This window comes from Ictalurus punctatus, chromosome 5 (genome assembly GCF_001660625.3).
Source record: "Ictalurus punctatus breed USDA103 chromosome 5, Coco_2.0, whole genome shotgun sequence".
In the NCBI taxonomy this organism is placed as follows: Eukaryota; Metazoa; Chordata; class Actinopteri; order Siluriformes; family Ictaluridae; genus Ictalurus; species Ictalurus punctatus.
In genome coordinates, this window is record NC_030420.2 from 25,276,550 (window position 1) to 25,303,146 (window position 26,597).

Sequence of the window (26,597 nt, forward strand, 5' to 3'; positions counted from 1 at the left end):
CAAGAAAGGACTTTATTAGGGGAAAAAAAGAGGAATGTTTTAGACTAGCCAAGTCAAACCAAACCCAATTGAGCAGCATTTCACCTCCTGAAGAGGAGACTGAATGGAGAAATTCCATGAAACAACTGAAAGAGGCTATGTTAGAAGCCTGGAAAAGCAACACAAAAGAAGAAAGAAACAATGTAGTGATTTCAATGAGTTGCAGGCTTGATGTAGTTATTGCAAGCAAGGGATATGCAACCAAATATCAAGTGTTATTTACTTATAATACATACACTTGTGTATATATACTTCAAGACATATATGTTCCTATACTTTTGCTCACCTAAAATTGGGTGATCTGATACAAAAGGTTCTATGTTTTATGTTGTTTAACACATCTAGATGTATATACCATGAAATAAAAGCTGAAGTCCTAAACTCTCGTCTCATATACATCTTTTGATCTCAAACTCAAATGTCTTTGGTGTATGGCACAAACAAATGAATTGGACTTGACATTCAAGTAGTTTCGGAGGGGACTGTAAAGTGCATAAAAGTTATTTTATGAAGAACATTTAGGACACATTCATAATGCGAAATGCAAACTTTTGAATACTTTTTACAAATATTGAAAGTATATTTTAGCATATATTCTGTGGTATGTATATTTTTTTTAATTGTAGTTATATTAGGAGAAAATAAATCAAAGATCACTTTCCTACCGGACCCTTGGTTTAAGGTTATTTTCTGTAAAGACTTTTTCATTAAGGGAACTTCTTCCAACAAAAAAGCATTACATCTAACAACAGGTAGGAAAGACAGGGAGGATTGCTGGACACTGTGTGCTTTGATAAGCTTGGCTTTGATATACGTGATGAAAAAAAACCCCACACAAGCAAACACAAGCCCTACTGTGAGACGAGCATTTATAGCTGTCACTATGTCCTGCTGTCCTGCTATTAAGATAATTAGCTGGATATTAGTTAATCAGGAGTATCCCTAGCCTGAGAGATACCCTGTGATCTTCATTGCTCTAGTCCATAAACTGTGATTGCTAGCCCACTAAGTTCCTCTCTCTCCCTCTCTCTCTCTCTCTCTCTCTCTCACACACACACACACATACACCACAATAACTTGTTCTTATTAAGATCCTTACTAGTAGTTTCATCATAATTATTCAATTTTGGACTATATCATTCAAATCAGGCTTTTATATGTTCTTTTAGGACAACACGGCTTACAAGATCATAATACTTCATATTTTTTATGTGAACTTTTGTTTAAATATCAATACAGTATACAGAAGTTATACAGAAGAGCCAAAACATCAGCATTTCTCTGACACCATAATTCCTCTATAAATCAAACCAGTTCTTTCAGTTTGAATGGATACTTTAGGTCACATATTTTGTGTTAATGCTCATAAAATTATGCATTTCCTTTTATTGTAATTTATGTATTAATATTTACATTTTTGGTTAGATAGTGTTCTTAGTGCAGGCTCATCTTTAGATTTAGACCTTTTTTTTTAAAAAAAAAACTCCCACTCTCTCTCTTCATCTTTCAGAAAGTTCTGTAAAATCCTTTGAGGTCTTCTGTCCAAAATCTGGCCATATCTGGAAGGTGTGCAAAGGCCCAGGCCATTTCTTCTCTTTATGCTGCTGCCTCCATTCACATTCGTTATCAGTCAAAGCAAGGCAATGTTATAGGAGTATGACTGGTACATAGCACATAGTTTTGTTCTCAATAACAAATAAGTGGTATTATAGTGAGGCCTAGAGTTCTTTTATAAAGTCCTTAAAGCATTTTAAATGCAGCACAAAACACTACTTGAGAAACAACATATCTTTGGAAATTCACAAAAAACATTACATAAAAACCACCAACAAAAAAGTTCACAGTTGCAACACAGCTCATTCTTACACTCTTAGTGTCCTCTGCCCAATTCAATACCATAAAATAAAGAGCAAGAGAGGCAGAGTAATGTGCCGGGTTGGACATAGTGTGCAAGGCGCTCATGGGAAATGCAGGTTTGTTTGTTTTTTAGTTGTAGTGCTTTCACAGAGAGTTATAATAAAGCCATGCAACAAGGAATAGGGATCAGGGAGAGGAGCCATGAAAGATGGACATCATATCCCAGAATACCATAGTTCACAGAAGATCTTGAGGAAGATGAGGGAAGACAGAATTTGCCCAGGTCTCAGGTCTGGTCCAGCCACTCGGCTCGTTTCGGCGCTTTGCAGGTGTGTATATCCACGGCCTCTTCACAGTCTTTACACTCAACTGCGCAGCACCATTTAAACTTACATTCGCACTTGGTGATGCGCTTCACACGAGTTGTATCGTAACCCCTCCCACAGCACATCACCTCACAGCCATCTGTCCCTCGAGATGATTTGTTGCAGACACGACCAGCCGTGCCCAAAGAACCTTAACAACAAAATGGCATATTAATACATTTAAAAGTTCAAATGTTTAACTAATAAATGCAGTAAGCATGTAAGGTCATTCATTGTAAGATACAGTTCTTGTACAATATATGTAATTCATATACAACCCCATTTCCATAAAAAAATTTGTAAAATGAAATAAAAACAAAAATCTATGATTTGTCAAGTCCCTTGAAACTTTAATTAACTGACAAAAGTACAAAGAAAAGATATTCAATGTTTTAACTTACCAACATGATTGTATTTTGTAAATATAAACAAATTTAGAATTTCATGCCTTCAAGCAAACAGGTTACTTGGTAACAGGGGAGGGTATCAGGATTGGGCATAAAAGGAGCACCCATCAAAGCTCAGTCTTTGCAAGCAAGGATGGGTTGTGGCTCACCACTTTGTGCAAAACTTCATGAGAGAATTGTCAGTCAGTTCAAAAAGAACATTGCTCAATGCAAGACAGCAAAGAATTTAGGTCTTTCACCATCTACAGTGCATAATTTAGTGAAAAGATTCAGAGAATCCAGACAAATCTCATTGCGTAAACGGTAAGGCCGGAAACCACTGTTGAATGTGAGTGACCTTCGAGCCCTCAGACGGCATTGCCTGAGAAATCGTCACGCTACTGTGATAAATATAACCACATGGGCTCAGGAGTACTTTGGAAAACCATTGTCCAAAACCACTGTCACAGTCTGCCGCTGCATCCAAAAATGCAACCTGAAAACTATTATGCAAGGAGGAACCCACACATCAACTCTATGTAGAAATGCCGCCAAGTTCTCTGGGCCCGAGCTCATCTCGGATGGTTGAAAGGCAGTGGAAACATCTACTGTGGTCAGATGAGTCCACATTTCAGCTTGATTTTGAGAAAAACGAGCATCGAGTTCTCCGCGCCAAAGATGAAAAAGACCAATCAGACTGTTATAAGCGAAAGGTGCAAAATCCAGCATCTGTGATGGTATGGGACTGCATCAGTGTCCACATCATGGGTGACTTGCATATGTGTGAAGATACCATTGACGCAGAGGCGTATATTGGGAGAGGCATATGCTGTCATTAAGGCAATGTCTTTTCCCAGGAAGGCCATGGTTATTTCAGCAGGACAATGCCAGGCCTCATTCTGCATGTGCTATAACAGCATGGCTTCATAGATACAGTTTGCGTGTGCTTGACTGGCCTGCCAAGAGTCCAGATCTGTCCCCTATGGTGCATCATGAAGAGGAGAATCAGACAACGGTGACAAGTCTGTTGAGCAGCTGAAGTCTTGTATCAAGCACAATTGGGCAAAAATTCTACTTGCAAAATGGCAACAGTTAGTATCCTCTTTTCCCAAACGATAAGTGTAAGTGTAATAAATGTAACTAAAAGGAAGGCTGATGTAACACAGTCGTAAACATGCCTCTGTCCCAATTTTTTTGAGTGTGTTGAAGGCACCAAATTCTAAATTTGTTTATATTTACAGAATACAATTAAGTTGGCCAGTGAAAACATTGAATATCTTTTCTTTGTACTTTTTGTCAGTTAATTAAAGTTTCATGAGACTTGACAAATCACAGATTTTTGTTTTTTATTGCATTTAAAAAAAATCCCAACTTTTATGGAAATAAGGTTGTACATCTCAATATGAGTATGCCAAGCTCTCAAGAGTTGTAAAGTTATTTGCCATTAATAACTTCTTCCACTACACTGACTCTCAGGTAGAAGGCTGTGCCTCATGTGTTCATTGTGTTACAGGACAGTGAAGCTCCTGCACTAAAGAATCAGTGTCAGTGGTGTCTCCCCATTCCCTGCAGCCATGCTGCCATCAGCTCTCGAGACGTGTTGGCAGGAAGAAGAAGGAATGGCTTTTGAAAAATGAGCCTGTTGTATCCTTGGGTATCCAAATACCACCAGGAGGGTGGAGAATGGATCAGGGGGGAAGGGGTTACTGAGCCACTGAAATAACTGAGCTGGTAAGAGTCAGATGCAAACCCAAACCAAACACAACCCAGACGAAACACACACACAAACCAACATGAGTCATGCTTCACTGCCCCAGTGGCCATTAGCCATGACAGTAATGCAACCCCGTATCAGTGCAACAGTGCCGCTAATGCCGTGTCTTCCACACCTGCCTGGTGCAGGTGCTGTATTTATATGACTCCGCAATTGCTGAAAATGGTTCGACGGCCACTGAAGGCAGGTTTGTCTGTGCTGAGGAGCTAAATTACTTGATAGCTGAAATGGACCTGTTTCAGCCTTATATATACAAAATGACTAACGTAAATAGGTATGGAAGATATGTAAAATATAGTTTTGAGATACTTGAGGAGTCATTTTCATGATATATGTTATGAGCCACAGTATTTAGTTTTGCTGAAGTTTTGCTAGTTAGTATAATAGTTTAAAAAAAACAACATAAAAATAGTTAAAAACATAAGAAGTATTAAAAAGTCTATTCCTTTGATTTTTTTTTTAATCCACTGACTTGTACATTGTAAGATCAAAGCGGTAATTTCAATAAATCTATCTTAGCAGAAATCAATATACTACAAATCATTTGCTTTGGCATTGGTACATCAAGGATATGTAATATTTATTATTATTGTGAAAAATTTCCCATGTTCACAGATATTACTGTCCATTTAATTGCTTGTATCAGGAATATTAATCATTGGGTTATCATAAGACTGAGACCTTCTATAGAGTGTCTGGGAGTCGATCTCCAAACCCTCCAGACATTAGCGTAGAACCTTATCTACTAAGCTACCACAACCCTTAAGTAGTGTGCTTATAGGTGTAGAGGTGAGTGTGTGCTGTAGATGTGTGTCTAACTGCACTCCCTGCGGGCAGCAGGGTCACTGTGTGAGAGTGTCAAGGATTAACGGGGCAGAAACATCACGCTCCACCTCTCATGACCCTTTTAAAGCCTCTCACTCCCTCACTGCCCCAGGGCATGTGTGGCAGAGGCCTGGGCTGGGGCAGGTGTGAGAATCAGCTTACTGTCGGCAGCAAATCATACTTGCCTTAAATCAAACCAGTTTGGCATCTTTGGTATCTAAAATCAATAACTACGTCAGTTCTTCACACTGTCATTAACAGTCTTAGTTCAGGCATGATCAGTCAATGTGTCATACCTGCAGCTTTGTCCATTAAGCAGTAGTCAGGTGAGTTCTCGAAGTACACCAGATCATTTTTGGTGGCGTTCCGGAAGTCCTTGTGAGCCACAGTGAATCCCGCTCCATCTTGGTTCACAGTGACTTCAATGGCACCATTGTATTTTTTCCGGAGGTAATCTCCGGTCTTGCGGAAGTCGGACATCGCCAACCAGCAAGTCCTTAAGGTGCAGGATCCACTGACGCCATGACACTTACACTCCAGCTTCATAAAGCGTTTCACTGACTGGTACAAAAAGATAGGAACAAGGGGACTGGACATTTATATTGTCTAGTGAAGAAACATGTCTTCTGTAAGATCAGTAACTGTTTTTACACGGTTTTCCATTTGATTTACCATTCCAATATCCACAATAATTTGAATATCATAATACTAAATGGTATTACATCAGCAAATTTGCAACAGTATACACAGATTAAAGGTAATAATTAGATTTGGCATCTTTTCTTATAGCTCTATTCATTACCCTCGTTTTTCTTTGCTCATTCAACAACCAGAGACACTACATATTACTGATTTTTGCAAAACATACCATTTATTTAAGTGTGTACAGTGCTGTCCACTAATATTGGTACCCTTGGTAAATATGAACAAAGAAGGCTGTGAAAATTTCACTTTATTGTTTTAACCTTTTGATCTTTTGTTAAAACAATTCACAAAAATACTCTGCTCACATGGATATCAAACAACTGCAAAAAAAACATAGGTTTATAAAAAAAATATATTGTTTGTTAAATATAGGTGTGCAACAATTATTGGCACCCTTTTAGTCAATAATTTGTGCTAGCTCCCTTTGTCAAGATAACAGCTCTGACTCTTCTCCTATAATGCCTGATGAGGTTGGAAAATACATGGCAAGGGATCTGAGACCATTCCTCCATACAGAATCTCTCCAGATCCTTAAAATTTCGAGGTCCATGCTGGTGGACTCTCCTCTTCAGTTCACCCCACAGATTTTCTGTATGGCCATGACAGGATCTTGATTTTGTGGTCAGTAAACCATTTTTATGTTGATTCACTTAAATTAGCAGTTATTAAACCCTTGATTAAAAAACCTGATCTTGACCCGTCTCAACTGTCCAACTATAGACCAATATCAAATCTCCCCTTCATCTCTAAGATTTTAGAAAAGGTTGTAGCAAAGCAGTTATGCTCGTACTTAGATAGGAATAACATTCATGAAATGTATCGGTCAGGATTTAGACCTCATCATAGCACAGAGACAGCGTTAGTTAAAGTAGTAAATGACCTTCTACTGACTTACGATCAGGGTTGTGTCTCGCTGCTTGTGTTACTCGACCTTAGTGCAGCTTTTGATACTATAGATCACACTATTCTACTTGATAGATTAGAAAATGTTGTTGGTATTAAGGGAACAGTCCTCTCCTGGCTCAGGTCTTATCTGACCGATCGTTATCAGTTCGTAGATGTAAATGGTGATTTCTCCATGCGTACTGAGGTTACTTTTGGAGTTCCACAGGGTTCTGTTTTAGGCCCACTGCTCTTTACTTTATATATGCTACCCCTAGGTCAAATTATTCGTAAACATGGAATTAGCTTCCACTGTTATGCTGATGATACACAGTTGTATGTTTCAGCGAAGCCAGAGGACAGACAGAAGCTTAGTAAAGTTGAGGATTGTATAAAGGACATTAGACATTGGATGTTAATTAACTTCCTTCTAATTAATTCTGATAAAACAGAAATACTTTTATTAGGCCCACGTGTAGCTAGAAGTATTCTTTCTGATCACATGGTTACTCTGGATGGTCTTTCTGTTTCATCATGTACAGCAGTTAAAGACCTTGGAGTGATTATTGACTCCAGCCTATCATTTGATGCTCATGTAGATAATATTACTAGGATAGCCTTCTTTCATCTCAGAAATATTTCTAAAATAAGAAACATATTGTCACTACATGATGCGGAAATACTAGTTCATGCATTTGTCACCTCTAGATTAGATTACTGTAATGCCTTACTGTCTGGATGTTCCAGTAGGAATATAAATAAGCTCCAGTTAGTCCAGAATGCAGCTGCTAGAGTCCTAACTAGAACCAGAAGATACGACCATATCACACCGATATTATCAATACTGCATTGGCTCCCAGTAAAATCTCGCATTAATTATAAAATACTTTTATTAACCTATAAAGCACTAAATGGTCTCGCGCCACAATATCTAAGCGACCTTTTGGTTTTATATGATCCGCCACGCCTACTTAGGTCAAAAGATGCAGGCTATTTGACGGTACCTCGAATAGTGAAGGCTACAGCAGGGGGAAGAGCTTTCTCTTATAGAGCCCCACAGTTATGGAACAGTCTTCCTATTAGTGTTCGGGACTCAGACACAGTCTCAGTGTTTACGTCTAAGCTTAAAACGTATTTGTTTACTCAAGCCTACCCTGACTAGATTCTGTTCTACTACTTCGCAGTCATAATTATCTTTTTTCTCCCTCTCTCCTTTCACCGAGCCCCACACGAATTTATGGAGATACTAGAGATCCAGATCCTTTCTGCCTCTGGATGGAGCTCAAATCTTCTTTAATTCCAGACTGCTGGGACTACGGCTGCTCCTAACGCCATACAGACTTCATATAAATCCATAATGAACTTTTTTCACACTAACTGTTGTTACCCAAATGAGGATGGGTTCCCTTCTGAGTCAGGTTCCTCTCAAGGTTTCTTCCTCTTAAAACATCTTAGGGAGTTTTTCCTTGCCACCGTCACCACTCAGTGGCTTGCACAGTTGGGATAAATTCGCACCTTTAATATCTGTATACCATGTTGATATTTCTGTAAAGCTGCTTTGAGACAATGTCTATTGTAAAAAGCGCTATACAAATAAAATTGAATTGAATTGAATTGAATTTTGATGTATGTTTTGGATCATTATCCTGCTGGACAATTTCCCAAAATGTAAAATATCAATGGGAATATACTTAAAATATATTTTTCTCATATGAATTCATAGGGATGCCGATAATCGTTGCACACCTATACTTAACAAAGATATATATATATATATATATATATATATATATATATATATATATATCTATATATATATATATCTATATATATATATATATATATATATATATATATATATATATATATATTTGGATAAACCTGTGTTTTGTTTGCAATTGTTTGATATCTATGAGAGCAGATTATTTTCGTGAATTTCCTTTAACAAAAGATCAAAAGGTTAAACAATAAAGACAATTTTTCACAGCCTTCTCTGCTCATTTACCAAGGGTGCCAATATTAGTGGAGGGCACAGCATATTTAAACAAAACACACTTCATGATTGTGCAACGCAAAACTGTACATATAGCATGCACTATTGTTTCTGAAACCTACCGCCTGCTGCACTACATACACTGTCTTTTCCTAGCTGGATTACACAGCTTGCACAGATGGCATACAACATTTTCAGGTATTAAGAGAAAACACCAGCTCATAGCCAAACTTTGGCCAAGAACTTCATGACATTTTGGCAGGGTGCAAATTATTTTGACAAGCATAATGATTATGACACAGAAAATGTAATATGCTCATTTGTGTCTGTATTAATACATTTAACTAGCTAACTATTACATTTGTTACATTATGTTAGCAACCATTTCTAAGCCTAGTCAGAAGGTTTCCAGGTACCCAAAACACTAGAACTTTTACTTGTCCACTGGTCCACCTTGTTGTTTGTTGGCAACCATTTTAAAAATAGTAAATGCTGTAATGAACAATGCTATTGATGGCCACAAAAGCACTTCCTTCTCTAGCTAATCTGAAAAATTTAGAAACATTTAGTGGCAGAATGTCAGAAAAGTGCATCCAAAGCATTGGTCATTACAGTGTTGGCTGTTTTCAAAATGCCCACCAACCAACACAAGGTTGGTTATGTATAATGGAATCTAATGAACGTTTTGAGAATATACAACACGACCACATGAGAAATTTGGATAAATTTGACAGAACAAGGTAAAAAATACTTCAAAAATCAGATATTTTTCTAATTGCTCTATGCTTACCATTCTTCCACAGCGATTGTTATGAAGGTTCACAAGTGCTCGTGCATCCTTCACTGTCCTCTCTTTGGCGTCTATGAAGGCTTTAGCAAACTTTATCCCATAGTTAATATTGTCGCTGCAGCCGCCCCAATCAAACTCGCCTCGCTCGTCCCTTGCTTTGCCACGCTTGTGCGGGTCACAGTTGCATGTCCTTAGCTCCCCCTGACTGCAAGCACGGGTAATAGCGTACACAACTCCCGCCGATGAAATCGCGTACACAAAGGCGGCCTCCCGACTGCCTACACAAATAGATGCTGTTAGAGAAGAAGATGATGAACACACACACATACACAATTTCTCACTCCCTCACTCACTCAAACATAAAATCACACACTCCATCTTGTTTAAGAAAGAGCCTTGGAATCCCAAACAATATCACACACACCCACGTAACTCATTCATCTGCTCCTGACACGGCTGAAAGGATGCATCAGCACAGAGTGTAAGTGTTACTTTTAAATATTAGTGCAGGAGTAATCTCTCCGGGATGGGTTCCTCTCCACTCAGATAAACTGTTTAAAGCCGGGCATTGTGATACCCCACTCACTGCTGTTCTGAGGAAGTCAGCTGAGGTAGGCTGCTTTTCACAACAATCCCCCATTCCCAGTGAGAACAGCCCCTTTGTTTGACTTCCAGTCACTCACACTGATTAATCTGGTTAAACTGAAAATAAGAAAATATAACCCGTTCATTTCTCTACAGGGTTGTAGGAGGACAGTGGAAGTGAAACAGCACGGCCGATTATATAAAACTAAAAGAAACTGCAATGGATTTTAACATATCAGAACATACATTTGTCACATTTCCACACCTCTGATGCCATTAGGAAATAAAAGAGAGCCAAAACGAGGGCTGTAAAAAAAGGTTTTCCTTACATATAGCCATATCTGTGGTAAGTATTGATTGGATGTGCTATAAACCTACAAGACAACCTTTATCACCCCCCTATAGCAAGTCTGTTACAGTGACAAAAACAACTGTCAATGGCATATTAGGCCTACCCAATTAAACAGTTAATGACTTCAGTCATATTAAACCTCTGAAGAAATGATCATTTTTATAATCATATAGATATCACATTCATTGGTATATGGTAAAATGGTTAAGGTTTCTTCCATTATTTTGCTTTCTTCCATATGCAGTCTGGTTTATCAGAGCTTCCTGACGAGTTCAGACTCATGGCCATTAAATTCAGTAATGGCTAGAACACATTTCAAATTAGATTTCCTCTGTACTGGGTTTCATTTTCGCATTAACTCTTCACACACTAAGTTTCTCATTGCTATATTTATATTTTCCCAATATCCATTATTTATTTATTTATTGTAAATTATTATTATTATTATTATTATTATTATTATTATTATTAGTAGTAGTAGTAGTAGTAGTAGTAGTAGTAGTAGAAGTAGTACCATTATAAAAAGCTATTTTGTAATATACAGTGGGGTCCAAATGACCACATTGACAATCTGGGATCTAAAAAAAAAAATTAATTGGAAATGTGTAACATCTTGACTATTCAATATTCATGACATTGCACAATTTCAAGGTCCCCATTTAAATGTAAGCAAATTTGTGATATTAATGATGTTAACTCCTTTGTTAATTGGAATATTAATTGGAACCACTTTCTTCCATTGATGCATGTGTTCAGATGAAATGCCGATGGATTTGATCTTACATGGATCATTAGGTTCACACAAACTCTGTGTCAGCTCGAGAGCACACAGTCATTAAAGCACTAAAGAGACATACTAAATACTAAGAAATTCTGAAATTCATATAAATGCTTTCTATTTTCACAATTTGTTGCTGATAATATAATTTGTGATGAAAACCTTAAATTTAAAAAGAAATTTTAAAAGCATGTTCACTAGTGCTCTCAAGCTTTTGGACCCTACTGTATGTTTCTTTACTTTTGGCTGCCAAAATTGTCAATGTTTAGCATTTTGGTCCATGTGGACTGTTTTATTTATTTATTTATTTTAAATCCCACAGATGCTTGCTATAAATCAAGCCAATCCCACCCCAACTATATCAACCAGCCACAACATACAAATATCTTGAACAACAAAAAAAAGCCTTATTATTTTTATGTACGTAATTGTATAGTTTTTTTAAGCATGAATTTCAAATAGGGGGAGTATGTGAGGTGTATAATGAGTTGCCATAAGTAATTGCCATGAATGATGCACTAATTATATTATTTGGCCATTTTTCTTGCATACCCAAAGGTCCTTGGGCAAATGTCCAGGTTGTCTTTATCATAGATCTGGCCATCCATATACCTTATGAAGAGCACACACATACTCATGTTATTTCATTTAGCATACATCTTGTGTTTTTCACTTTCCGACGCATCTAACCACCTATAATCTGCATTATATTTCACACAATTATGCAGATGTCTGGAAATTTTTACTTTAATGAGATCGGAACTCTCCGTGGCGATCAAGAACACTTGGCACATGCAAAAATCCTCACTTAAATGTTTCCTCCCCTGGTGCTGCACAGAATGTAAATTATCCTATTATTTATAAATCACATACAACATGTGTAATTTGCCAAGCTGCACAGATAAATTAGTCTCTTTATCAGGCCTCTGAGTAAAACTGTTGAGCTGAGTTTTGGTTTTTATGTTGCATATCATACTGAGTACATTAGAGAGTAGGCAGTTCATCTGAAGGTGGAACACTTGCACTGGAGATACTTCATAAATATAGTCCTGGGTTTTCTCAAAGCACAGACAAATCCCCCCATAAAGAGAACCAGATATATGTGATTGGCTGAGATAAGCAGAGAATGGATATATTAAGTGAAGACTGAATGGTGTGATGGCAGAATGGCAGCTGAAAGAACATCAGAAAAACAACTTAAAAGGCTTTAAAGGATTTTACTGGCTTGAAGAAAGCAACTGTCTCGTATTTCCAAAACACTCCATTTTGTGGTAAATTCAAGTATGGTGGAACTGATCTCCAGGTCTCTATATCACATTCAGCTATCAGCACTAGTGCTACCTCATTCACTGTTTCTAGGCAAATATTCTCACAAAGAGAGATACTCACTGCGTTGCATGACCCTGCCGAAGACAGTGTGGTCGCGCTCGATTGTGCTGCAGTTCCAACGGTGGTGTCTGAACTGGTGCTGGCACTCACGGATCCACTCCTTTCCTCCCTCGCTGATCGATTGCATTACGTCTGGATACTTCTGACACAACTGTCTCTGCTTATTCACCAAACCTGGCACATTATCACATATTACCCGCGCACCCAGAGCGCCAATGTACCTAAAACACACACACATACACACATAGATATTTATACACATGTATATTCCTGACAATTTAAGAGTGATTAATAGTCATACTTTTTAATATTTATTATGGCTCTATTTGGCTTTTTAATCCTGACACCCACATCACATTTTTAAGTGATCTGTATATATTCCAGCCCAGGGGTCTTTCATCTTATCTAAAACATCCAGTTTAAAAATTAAACCAGATGTTCCTGAGCTGCTGTGAGTCATGCCGACAATCCTATGGTAATACTAATTCATATTTATTACTGTATCATTAGTGCTGGATTAGAATTGGTGGGAAATTTACTTATGCGTCAAACACCAGCTCAAATATGCCAAATGTCAACCTGGAGCAACTTCAGGCATGAAAGAAGCCCAATTACATGGTGACAGGCAAAGTCAGCAACCAACCAAGAGAAAAGGAGAGCAAGAGCACGAGAGATTACAAAGTAAAGAGGAGTCAGCGTGAGAGTTAATGTAACATTATAAGGGGGTCGGGGATCAGCTTTGTTCTTGAACATGTAAGACTTTTATTTGTTTTCTAATTAGGTGGGAATCTAGTGAATAATAGTCAATTTGTTGTGGAATCTGTATCATTAGACAGTTGTGAAGTCAACTTATATCCAGCAGCTATAATGGGTTAACAACAAAGTGAAGCTGGGTCAAGTGCTGTTCGTGGAAAGTTCAGGAATAAATGCTCTAACAGTGTCAGTAAATAAATAGTTGATTATACACATAAAATGAAACTGTGTATATGGGGTCTAAAATCCCCACTAGTGTCGAAGCTGGGTGTGTGCAATAATTTAATAGAAAAACATTGAGAAATACTGAGTGGTGTCAAAATGCAGTACTGATGTTCTTCTTAGGTAATCAGGAACTTATGGTAACTCTGCCGCCATCTCTCACAATTTAGCTAAAGCTTGAAAGATAGCAGGACCCATTGCTCTCGCTCGCACCAGTTTCCACTCCTGTTATGGATGTTCCCATTCCATCACAGCCCACAGTTTGTTTACCATTTCCCTAACGCGCCTTAACCAAGACTGGCACAAACTATACAGAATACACACACACACACACACTGACTATCCCACTATGTTTTTATCTTTAGCATTCCTATTAACAGCTCCTGTGTCTTGACTGCTGCTGGAGATACAGCAGGGTAATGTCTGTCCTTGTATGACACACACACACACACACACACACACACACACACACACACACACACACACACACACACACACACGCAGATGGTATAGATTAACCCTCCTGCTCTGTTCACTATGTAGCAGTAATTGTCTCATTGAGCAAGATCATCTATTTCGATTTTATATACACAATTGTAATATTATTTTATTTTACATGTCATATTTCATTTAGAGGGCACGGTGGCTTAGTAGTTAGCACGCTTGCCTTGCACCTCTGGGGTTGGGGGTTTGAATGCTTTCCTCCGGGTACCTTTGTTTCCTCCCCAAGTCCAAAGACATTTCCAATATGCCTGTGGTGTGTGAATGTGCCCTGAGATGGGTGGCACCCCATTAAGAGTGTCCCCTGCCTTGTGCCCTGAGTTCCCTGGGATAGGCTCCAGGCTCCCCTACAACCCTGTGTAGGATAAGCAGTATGGAAAATGGATGGAAGGATATTTCATCTCAATTTCTTAGAAGTATATGAAAGAAATATTCACAGAAACAGGAACCTGGACTCAGTAAAAAAAAAAAAAAAAAAAAAAAAAACATTGTACATGGTTGTATTTTGATTCATTTAATATACTATACACTGAGAAAAATTTTAATGACCTTATATTAGTAAATGTTTACTGAATGTTACAATCTAGAAATCTATAACCAGAAAAATTTATATCATGTTAATTAGGCACTTGTATCACACCTCATATTAATATTTTACAGTTAATACGATACTGTCTATGAGCATTTTATCTATAGGCTGAATGAGTTTACCACGCATGTGCCTGCCTTTCAGAAAGAACTGAGATCAACCAGTTAATACCATAAGTTCCACCAAGATTTGGGATTCCTTATTTAATTGCTATTCTGTCAAGTTTGTTTGGCATTAATAATGATTAAACTGTAATAAAATATATGAAACACCAGCTATTCAAAAAGATTTCACTGGAAAATTAAATGAATGTGTATAAACACTGACCGCACCCCTAACTCTAACCTGTGTAACTTTTCCTACAAATCCATCCATCCATTTTCTGTACCGCTTATGCGACACAGGGTTGCGGGGGAGCCTGGAGCCTATCCGTGAGAACTCGAGGCACAAGGCGGAGGACACTCTGAACAGGGTGCCAACTCATCACAGGTCACAATCTGCCTTTGAAACCAGAGTACCTGGGGGGAACCCCAAAGCACGGGGAGAACATGCAAACTCCACGCACACAGAATGGAGCCGGGATTTGAACAGAGGTGTGAGGCAAACGTGTTAACCACTAAGCCACTACGTCCCCCTTCCTACAAATCCTACACCATCGGCCCAGGTTTCTGAAATAAGTACAGTCATTTTGTCACTTTTGAAATATATTCTTAATATGCCTTAAGAATGATTATCTTGAATGGAAAAGTGTAACGAAGGCTATACCCAGTTTCCAAAGTTAATACCCAGCGGACACACAAGGTTGATATGACGTCTTTTTCTTGTTAGATTCTGGTCATGGCATCAAATGATTTAAACACTACTACTTTTCAACAATAGAACAGCTTTACATTTTAGTTGAGATTATGACATACAGTATCTCACAAAAGTGAGTACACCCCTTACATTTTTCTAAATATTTGATTATATCTTTTCATGTGACAACACTGAAGAAATGACACTTTGCTACAATGTATAAATAATGTAATAACGTCTAAACCGCAGGCAACAAAAGTGAGTACACCCCTAAGTGAAAATGTCCAAATTGGGCCCAAAGTGTCAATATTTTGTGTGGCCACCATTATTTTCCAGCACTGCCTTAACCCTCTTCAGCATGGAGTTCACCAGAGCTTCAGAGGTTGCCACTGGAGTCCTCTTCCACTCCTCCATGACGACATCACGGAGCTGGTGGATGTTAGGGACCTTGTGCTCCTCCACCTTCCGTTTGAGCATGCCCCACAGATGCTTAATAGGGTTTAGCTCTGGAGACATGCTTGGCCAGTCCATCACCTTCACTCTCAGCTTCTTTAGCAAGGCAATGGTCCTCTTAGAGGTGTGTTTGGGGTCGTTATCATGCTGGAATACTGCCCTGCGGCCCAGTCTCCGAAGGGAGGGGATCATGCTCTGCTTCAGTTTGTTACAGTACATGGCATTCATGGTTCCCTTAATGAACTGTAGCTCCCCAGTGCCAGCAACACTCATGCAGCCCCAGACCAGGATTCTCCCACCACCATGCTTGACTGTAGGCAAGACACACTTGTCTTTGTACTCCTCACCTGGTTGACACCACACATGCTTGACTCCATCTGAACCAAATAAGTTTATCTTGGTCTCATCAGACCACAGGACATGGTTCCAGTAATCCATGTCCTTAGTCTGTTTGTCTTCAGCAAGCTGTTTGCGGGCTTTCTTGTGCATCAACTTTAGAAGAGGCTTCCTTCTGGGATGACAGCCATGCAGACCAATTTGATGCAGTGTGCGGCGTATGGTCTGAGCACTGACAGCCTGAACCCCCACCCTTTCAACCTCTGCAGCAATGCTGGCAGCACTCATACGTCTATTTCCCAAAGACAACCTCTGGATATGACGCTGAGCACATGCACTCAACTTCTTTGGTCGACCATGGCGAGGCCTGTTCTGAGTGGAACCTGTCCTGTTAAACCGCTGTATGGTCTTGGCCACCGTGCTGCAGCTCAGTGTCAGGGTCTTGGCAATCTTCTTATAGCCTAGGCCATCTTTATGTAGAGCAACAATTCTTTTTTTCAGATCCTCAGAGAGTTATTTGCCATAAGGTGCCATGTTGAACTTCCAGTGACCAGTATGAGGGAGTGTGAGAGCGATGACACCAAACTTAACACACCTGCTCCCCATTCACACCTGAGACCTTGTAACACTAAGAAGTCACATGACACTGGGGAGGGAAAATAGCTAATTGGGCCCAATTTGGACATTTTCACTTAGGGGTGTACTCACTTTTGTTGCCAGACATTAATGGCTGTGTGTTGAGTTATTTTAAGGGGACAGCAAATTTACACTGTTACACAAGCTGTACACTCACTACTTTGCATTGTAGATAAGTGTCATTTCTTCAGCGTTGTCACATGAAAAGATATAATCAAATATTTACAAAAATGTGAGGGTAAAAATGTGTAACTCACTTTTGTGAGATACTGTAGGTAGGATAATTTTGTAAAGTATTGGCTGGGTTGGGTATTTTTCGTTAAATAAGTAAATCTGGCAAAACTTTGGAATTCCATTGTGTCCTTGGTATAAATGAATTTTAGCCATGTGGTTATTGAAACAATCGTTGTCTATATTTAAAACATCTTTAATATAGTGTACGTGCAACTAAATCCCTGGTAGAAGGGCAGAATTTCATACACATCGAATTAATGTGATAAGGATCAGTGAATTTACTTGACCTGTATAATGAGTCACAGCTTTTTTAATGTAAAGTTGAGACAACTGGCCAAATTTGTGTGTTTAGACATATTAATGTAGACATAGATGACCTTCCTTCATTGTTTATTCAGAGACATATGTTTACATAGTTATTTATAACTACATCTGGTACATATGGTGCATTTTGGTGCTTCTGAAGGATTAATCATTAGATACTTATAATACAAAAAAAAACAACAACAATGCTTAATGATTTTCCACCTACACATAAAGATCACACACATATACAGAACATGAGGTTTAAACAACATAAAATTACCTAGCTAAATAGCTGTCGTGAGGATATCATGCTGACATCATGAGAAAAAGAAATCTTCAAAATTCAACCATAATTCAACCACCAGAAGAAGATTTTCCAAATGTTTTGTCAACTGAGCTGTTAACAGGGTAACTTTAAACTTTAAATCCAATTCCACTTTCTGTAAATATTAAAACTGAAGCACACCATGCAGATTATGGTAAATGGTCTACAATATAATAGCACTTTTTTAACTTTTAGCAGTTCCAGAGCACTTTTCATTGTTTCTCATTCACCCATTCATGACAGAGCTGCCATGCAAGGCACTAACTTGCCACTGGGAGCAACTTGGGGTTCAGTATGTTGCCCAAGTACACTTCGGCATGTGGAATCATGTGGGCTGGGACTCGAACCGCCAACCCTACGATTAGTGGACAACCCGCTCTACCACCAGAGCCATAGCCGCCCGGATTAAACAAATGCTGTCACTGAAATGTTCAGATATGTTCTGTGGAACAGTTCAATTGCCACTGCTAAATTCAAAGTGAAAATGCGGTTAGTTCCCCAGGTGCTCCTCTGCAGTTCATATAAACTTCGTAACTTTGGATTAGCGTATAGAGGATGATCCTCAGCTGACACCTGGTCTGCATCACTCCACTGAAGCCCTTTCCAAGTGGAACCTGTTCAGTTATGTCTGGTCCGGCGCTGCTCATATGGCTGACTGGGTAATACAGAGAGGGTGGTACCTCATACAAATCCCACACACACACACACACACACACACACACACGCACGCACACACACACACACACACACACACACACACACACACACACACACATCCCATGGAGACTTCACACATGATGGTGGGATGGAGAGGGGCTTTTACTGCTGCGGTAAATCATTATCCACAGGACTGTAACAACACACCGTAAAAACACACTCTGGAACCCCTATCGCATGTGGGTGTGTGCGTGAGAGAGCGAGGGATCAGATATGGTTAGGCTTGACTGGGTAAAGAATGCATGACTGTGGTGATTTGCCCCTCGTTAGGGTGGCTAAAGAGCCAATAAAGCAGAACTGCTCTCTCTCTCTCTCTCTCTCTCTCTCTCTCTCTCTCTCTCTCTCTCTCTCAGGAGGCCACTGAGAAAATTAAAGCGCTTGCTTATAGCAATATGTCAGCTTTGGTTTACAGAACTTAACCTAATTTGCCCAAACAGCAAGTTAATGGAGGCCATTGTGCTCCATTTGGGGCTATTATACACCACAATTATGACTATTTGTGCTTCAAACATTGATGCCTTTTTGTTTCATTTCTGAGACAGGTCCTTTAGCATCCCTGGCTTTAAACCATTAAATTGATGAGGGCCAAATTGGATGTAACTAGAAGAGAATCATTATTATGAATGTTCCCTATGGTTACAATTAACTGTAAAAGTAACCTCTAGGGTACATAGGGAGGTCTGCAGTTATATTCCCTACTCTTGTAGCTACATTTATTCAATTATACAGTGTGTCCCAAAAGTCTGCATACATAGGGGAAATTAACCATTTTGATCAAAATGTCTTCAAAAAATTTTCATACATAGTTTGTATTATTGCAAGCACATCACACACATGACACCGTTGCCAAACTTATTAACAAATAAAAAAAAAATGGAAGTGTTGCAAACCAACCGAGAAGTGGATGTTCACGAACATCCCCTATGTATGGAGACTTTTGGGACACCCTGTACTTTTAATATGCGATAAGGGGAATGAATGATAACCTGGAAAGTTAAGGGATTCTCCAAATGATCCAGAAAAACATGCCTTTGTCTTTCTTTCCATCTTTGTTGCCTAAGTCAGGTGTTCTCAAACTTTTTGCAGCCAGGAAACGCTTTAACTGTAAAATAGATTTAATGGAGGCCCATAAACCAACTATTCATATATTAGACTCAGTATGTAAATGTGTACAGTAATATTTTGGCTAGGCATAAACCTTTTTTATTACTGTCATTTCTGCCGACAGAGCTGATTAGGCCCAAGCTGATATAGTTTACAGGGCTACTTTTTGGTTTTGGGGTTATGAATATCTGGAATAAACATGTTCAATTCAAGTGATCAGTCAAACAGGCTAATAATTATAATAACGCGATAATAAATATAATAACTTTAATAATAATGGGTTGTGGAAATCACAAAAAAAATCACAGACCCCATGGCTTCCCAGACTCCTCTTTGAGAACCTGTGTTCTATGTAGTCTAAGCTGCATAAATTAGAAAAGTCTAGTTTCTTTTATTTTTAGTCCTATCGTGCATGCCAATCTCAGACATTTTATTAATTGTAAGATCAAGAGCAAGAATGATGTTGCATAAAGTCATTCGAAAAGCCACATATCAGGAAAAACACAAGTCTTGCCTTAACTTTTAGTTTTAATAAATATTAAAACAAGATGAATGGCTTATAAATACATACATTAATTTTATATATTTTTATTAACAATTTTATTAACAAAGTATATGCTAAAATTACATGCTTTTTATCTAGTTAGTCTCTGCTGCTGAAAAGGAAAAAAAAGCCTGATAGTTAAAACGCTGGCCCTTTAAGTGTAGTGAAGAAATGGAAAAAGAATTTCGTGATAAAATTATGAAATTATGAAAGCATTTATTAGTTATCCAAGTAAGTCATACAAATGCCATAGTTTTCTAAACAATTTTGTTGTAAAGATCTCTGAATTCCATGTGCATGATGTCATCAGAAAAGCTGAACACAAATATTTTAACCATTTGTGTACATTGATATAAGATGCCTCACTGAGCCTTGAAGTAAGTTCAGGGCTGTAAATTGTAGAACATTTCTGAACAGAACTGTATAACGCATGCATTCAGGTATGTTAGGGTTATGTAATCGAAAAGTCTTGTAAACCTGATCCACTGTTCATTCAAATGAAACTTTCAAGTGTAGAGTGACTGACAGTTACTCTGTGTATGTGTGTTACATTTAAACCAAGGGCTCTGGATGAAGTGTGTGTGTGTGTGTGTGTGTGTGTGTGTGTGTGTGTGTGTGTGTGTGTGACTGAGAGAGAAAGAAAGGAACGTAAGATTTAAATCAGGGGTCTGACCTCAGAGTCTCTTGATCTTACAGGCAGATCACCTGTAACCCTGATGAAAGGGAGTGCAAACATACACACAACACAAACCGCACACAATCAAAAAGCTCTTTGATTTTTGAATTATGTGTGTGTGTGTGTGTGTGTGTGTGTGTGTGTGTTTAACTATGCTTGTGCTTCATTGTGTCAGAGTCTCCAGCTGAGCTGAGAGTATGCGTCTAGCCAAGCAAACCTGATACAGAGCACAATTATAAGGCTTCATTTTATTCCTCTATTAGTCTGTTTCTAAGTTAGCTGGCAAAGCACCACAGAAATGTCACAGAAAAATGTAAAAAAAATAAATTAATAAATAAATTAAAAAAAAAAAAAATTACAGACCATAATTCTGATACAACTGCACCAAAGCTGATAATATAGATATCGAGTTGGTGGTGACCTTCATATGAATTAAAAGTAAGGAGAAGATATACTTCCAGCAGTAACCAACTCAATAAACCATTAAAATGAGAAGCAGAGTTGGATTATCATATAGTATAATAGGTGAATGCATTTGTCAATGTTATCTTTCAGTGTAATTTAATTTCCTCCATTACGTCCAAACTCTACAATCTAAATAAATAAATAGCAGCAAAACTGGTACATCCAGTTTTATCAATTATAAAGCTAAAAATCAAATCAAAATGTAAAATAAACACAACTGAAGGTCACTGGTTTAGTGGTTACTAAATCTCTGAGAGAGAGAGAGAGAGAGAGAGAGAGAGAGAGAGAGATGTCCAAACATGCACCATATTCACTAGTGCACTCATCTGGGAGTTTTGTTAGTGGAGAATATTCATGCTCTCTCATGAACTCCAGTAAACGCACTGTTTATATGATGAGTGTCCAAATGGAGGGTTTAAGGTATAGAGGGTAAGATCATCAGTGCCGACGCATAGGCTAGGAGAGAGGTTACTTACCACCAGGATGAGTCCACGCGGGGTGTGAGGATGAGGATGAGGAGGATAAACGCGCAGCAGCGGCGCGAGGAAGCGCCGGTGGCGCGCGCGGCGGATTCACCGAGGATCCTGAGCGAGCCGTGACCCTTAGTAAAAGCAAACATCGCTCAGTCTGTCCTCCAGTGCGCACCACTCCGGCACAAATAAACCGCTATGTCTTTACGTCCGTGTGAAAAGTTGTGAGGACGTGCTGAGAGTGAGCGCTTATCACGGCTGCTCGCTCCACGCGCTCGCCCGTCGACTCTCTGATCGGCTCATGCCGCGCGCCATTTAAAAGTATTCCCCAGCAGCTGGCACACGCACCAGAAATAATCCGAGCCAGAGCGCTGGAGGAAGCGTTTCCCACTCCTCCTCTTTTGAAATCGTTATAAAGGTCTCAGTGGAGCGCAGGACGCGTGTGCAGGCAGCGCGCGCTCTCTTCCCGTCCGCCGGCCAAGTGTGTGACTGTTCCGCCGAGGTGTGATGGCGTTCGTGCAGTTGTGAAGCAAACAACAGCTGGCGAGAACCTTCCGCTCTGCCATCAATACTGTATCTCTTATCCCCTGCTCTCTCTCTCTCTCTCTCTCTCTCTCTCTCTCTCTCTCTCTCTCTCTCTGGATACTGGAGCACTGAGCTGTGCGGGTGGGAGGTATGTGTGTGTGTGTGTGTGTGTCTGTAGGGTGGGTTGTGTTTAGGAATGCCGACAGAACGCGGTCTCTGTCTGTCATTGGGTAGAGTTTACGAGGCCTGAGCGCGAGCGCTCGGGATGCTCCGGCTCTCCCAGTATGCACTGCTCATTTCCAGAAAGATGAAGTACATCTGAACTTCACCTGCTGACCAGATATACGAACGTTACAAAATAAGATGAAAGTAAACTTTTGCAACAATGTAAAGCCACACCACCATCATCAACATCATCATCAACATCATCATCATCATCATGAACAACAAAACCAATACAATTATTCACATACATTTTGTAGGCTAGTGTTATCCTACCCACTGTTCCCTGTACATGTTAGTGATTTCCCTGTTCTAACACACCCATTTCAACTAATCAGCTAATTAACAGATCTTCCTGAGTTGAAGTGAGTGTGATAGACGCCCATATTTTAGTAAAACACTAAACCCCAGGGTGTCAAGGGCCAGGATTGGAAACCTGTGCCATAAAGATTTCTCTTTGTGTAGTTATTAGTTAAAGTTACAGAAGACAAATGTTTTTGTCGAGTTTAAAAAGTCAGCTTCTTTCTATAAGGAAAGAAGAACTACGGGGTGTCCCAAAAGTCTCTATACATAGAGAAAATTATCAGTTTTTCGCTAAATGTCTTCCAAAATTTGTCATACTTAGTGGATCGGGAAGCTGTCACAATGTTGCGATGGACTTTAAGAGGAAACAAGGCAAGCATATCACATGACACTGTTGCCAAACTTATTAACAAATTCAAAAAGACTGGAAGTGTTGCAGACCAACCGAGAAGTGGACGTCCACCAACATGCGCTGAAGAAGGTACAACCGACGTGGAGCTGGCAAACGGTCCCCTATGTATGGAAACTTTTGGGACACCCTGGTTTTGAATATACAAGGCTGTTATATTGACCATTTATATTTTAATTCATGTACTCTATTAAATCATAAGGTTTGTGAGAAAGTGTGTGTGCTCCAATAAAGAGGTTGTTGTACAGATAGAGAAGTAGAGCTTGCACAAGTGACATCAGGCCCAAATAGACTTCACTGTCAAATAATTGCTTTCCAAATAATTGTTTTCTGCAACAGAAACCTGAGCTGGAAGACTTTTAATGTTTTTAACTGAATAAAAACATTTTTTTAAAAAGAGCAAAACAATGAATAATTTTTGGTTTGTTATTTTGTAGAAACCCTTAAATATTCCACAAAAAGCCCTACAGTACAACAGATTGTTTCCCTGTCTGAGAGGTTTTTAAGTGGAACGTTGTGGAATGTTATAATATATTAGAATGATCGCATTCATATTACCCTATCATTCATGTTACAGCCAGAATTATCTGCAGTATATGCTATATGAAAATAATGCGCACCACCTGACCAATCAGGTTCAAGCATTCAACCACGCTTTTTTGCTCATTTAAACATGAGTTTAATCCAAAGCACATATAAACAAGTATTAATAATTCAAACTTGAATGTAACCGCAATAATAATAATAATAATAATAATAATAATAATAATAATAATAATAAAGGGGAAATTATGTTAATATTGCACAAAATGTTTCAAATCTACAATTTAGCACAGTGCAATTGCTTTGGGTTTTTCGGGTGGAAAAGTTCAGAAATAAAAAGCTCTAATAGCAGTAAATAATATAGCTGTACCTTATGGATATAATATTTGAATAGCTGGATATTAATCATGTGAATTTAACTCTGGACAGTGGTATTTTTGGAGTTACTGTGAACACACCAACATTTTATTTTATTCCTCTTATACCACAGCAATTTGTCAACAATGATTTTTTTTATTTATTAATGAATAACACATTATGGGAGCCATGGTGCCTTAGTAGTTGGCACTGTTGCCCCACAGTGCTAACCACTCTGGGGTTGGAGGTACAAATCCTGCCTCCATCAATGTGTGCATGAAGTTTGCATGTTCTCCCTCTGCTTTGGGGGTTTCCTCTGGATACTCAGGTTTCCTCTCCCAGTCCAAAGACATGTATTGTAGGCTGAATGGCATTTCCAAATTGTCTGTAGTGTGTGAATGTGTGTGCGTTTGTGCCCTCTGATGGGTTGGCACCCCATTCAGGGTGTCCCCCACCTAGTGCCCCAAGTTCCCTGGGATAGGCTCCAGGCTCCTCTGTGTAGGAAAGCAGTATATATATACAATGGATGAATGGATGGATGGATGGATGGATGGATGGATGGATGGGGAATGACCTATGCTTTTTAGCTACTTATAAGTACAATGAATGATGTGAAACATCCATTATCCAAGTTATTACTTAGTGGATATTTCTCAGCTACACACATTCACTGTTTTTTTCTCTCATTTGATGTTAGGAAGATAAAAATTTATTTTGTTACATTATCGAGAAATCAGAAAGCACAAATTCCTCTGTCCACAGGGTGGAAAACTTACTCACTGTTACAAAGCGCTGAAACTGGAGACTCATTCCATACATGTTCTGTAAATAAACTTACAGAGAAAAAGCATACAGAAGACTTCACCATATCAAAGATTTGTTTTTGTTTTTGTTAAATAACAGCACATTTTTATAATTATGTTTAAAGCAACAAATATATATATATATTTTTTACAAACTATACATGTTCCTGTGAATGAGTTGCTACAATAGAAACAATAAGGTATTAGCAGGCGACCATTAATATAACCCTATCATTTGAATTACAGCTGGCACTACCATCAGAGATGCTGTTACAGAATTCAACAACCCTGGGGTATAAGCCATAATACTAAAGGGACTCAGATTCCAAAATGTCAGAAATCAGAAAGCACAAATTCCTCTGTCCACAGGGTGGAAAACTTACTCACTGTTACAAAGCGCTGAAACTGGAGACTCATTCCATACATGTTCTGTAAATAAACTTACAGAGAAAAAGCATACAGAAGACTTCACCATATCAAAGATTTGTTTTTGTTTTTGTTAAATAACAGCACATTTTTATAATTATGTTTAAAGCAACAAATATATATATATATTTTTTACAAACTATACATGTTCCTGTGAATGAGTTGCTACAATAGAAACAATAAGGTATTAGCAGGCGACCATTAATATAACCCTATCATTTGAATTACAGCTGGCACTACCATCAGAGATGCTGTTACAGAATTCAACAACCCTGGGGTATAAGCCATAATACTAAAGGGACTCAGATTCCAAAATGTTCCCTATTAGGCACGTTCACCGTGTAGGTTTAGGGGCTGCAGCCTAAATAGTCAAAAATGCTCCCCAGTGTTGTTCCATTCCCAAATAAAAAAAGCTTTCAAGTTATGTAAAGACTTGGTCCTGGAACCTTGGAATGGTCCAAACCTCTACTGGAGTTAAAGAATGTGTGTTAATTTTTTCAAAACATTTTTATACACAGAGTCTTATAATTTTCTAGTTAGTGATTAATTTATTAGCTTTTGTTGCCTTTAATGTAAGCAATTTCTTGAGAAAAAGACTTCTGATCATCCAGTGACTTTGCAACTTCACAAAGGGTGTGACACAGTCTGAAAAACTTTATAGAGACTTGGGGATAGACCTCAAAGTAATGCCGCACGCTGAATAAATATGCCATGCAAGCTACTTTGGCAACAGCTCTGACGTTATGCGCTCAGCTAATTCGAATTAGAACATAAACTGACCTCAGAGCATGGATGCAATGTTCATAGTGCAAGAAAGAACCCTTGAGAGGAACTGAGACTAAAAAAAGAGAGAAGTCACTCTCAGGATGGTTGTCCGTTGTCAGTCAGACTTGATCTCGTGTGACATGTATCTGTGTAAATCATAAGGTCAAGCTGACATCATGTTGCCAAACTGCATTTAGCCTGCTGCTATTAACACTGTTCAGACGTAACATTGAATTACAATGCAATGCCTTGGTGGCGGTGGGCTGCTTACTGAATTGGAATAAACTTGACACCTTGTACATGTGAGCTAGAACATCAGAGGCGGCTGGTTTAGAATATTATGGCTTAATTGTTGTGGTATGCCAGTGAAAGTGCCTACGCAACAATAAAGTATCGAG

General features: G+C 38.8%; 1 protein-coding gene across 2 annotated transcripts; it reads right to left on the minus strand.

The window, feature by feature from the left end:
• Positions 1-1,410: 1,410 nt before the first annotated feature.
• Positions 1,411-22,482, minus strand: wnt2bb (wingless-type MMTV integration site family, member 2Bb). 2 transcript variants are annotated; one of them, XM_017469004.3, is made up of 5 exons: positions 21,853-22,482; positions 12,721-12,941; positions 9,617-9,909; positions 5,543-5,807; positions 1,411-2,412 (listed from the first exon to the last, which is right to left on the minus strand). In XM_017469004.3, the coding sequence occupies exons 1-5, from the start codon at positions 21,993-21,995 to the stop codon at positions 2,183-2,185; spliced, it is 1,152 nt and encodes a 383-aa protein (XP_017324493.1). In that variant the 5' UTR covers positions 21,996-22,482; the 3' UTR covers positions 1,411-2,182. The 2 variants fall into 2 exon arrangements, with proteins under 2 accessions (XP_017324493.1, XP_017324494.1); XM_017469005.3 differs by having other exon boundaries at positions 9,617-9,894; positions 21,853-22,480.
• Positions 22,483-26,597: the final 4,115 nt, after the last annotated feature.

Excerpts from the sequence above, each read along its gene's own strand:
- wnt2bb (XM_017469004.3), bottom strand. The coding sequence starts at position 21,995 with ATGTTTGCTTTTACTAAGGGTCACGGCTCGCTCAGGATCCTCGGTGAA. Across the intron at positions 9,910-12,720 it reads CGGCAGGGTCATGCAACGCA|CATCTATTTGTGTAGGCAGT; the intron begins GTGAGTATCTCT and ends CTTCTCTAACAG. Across the intron at positions 5,808-9,616 it reads ACAATCGCTGTGGAAGAATG|TCAGTGAAACGCTTTATGAA; the intron begins GTAAGCATAGAG and ends TTTTTGTACCAG.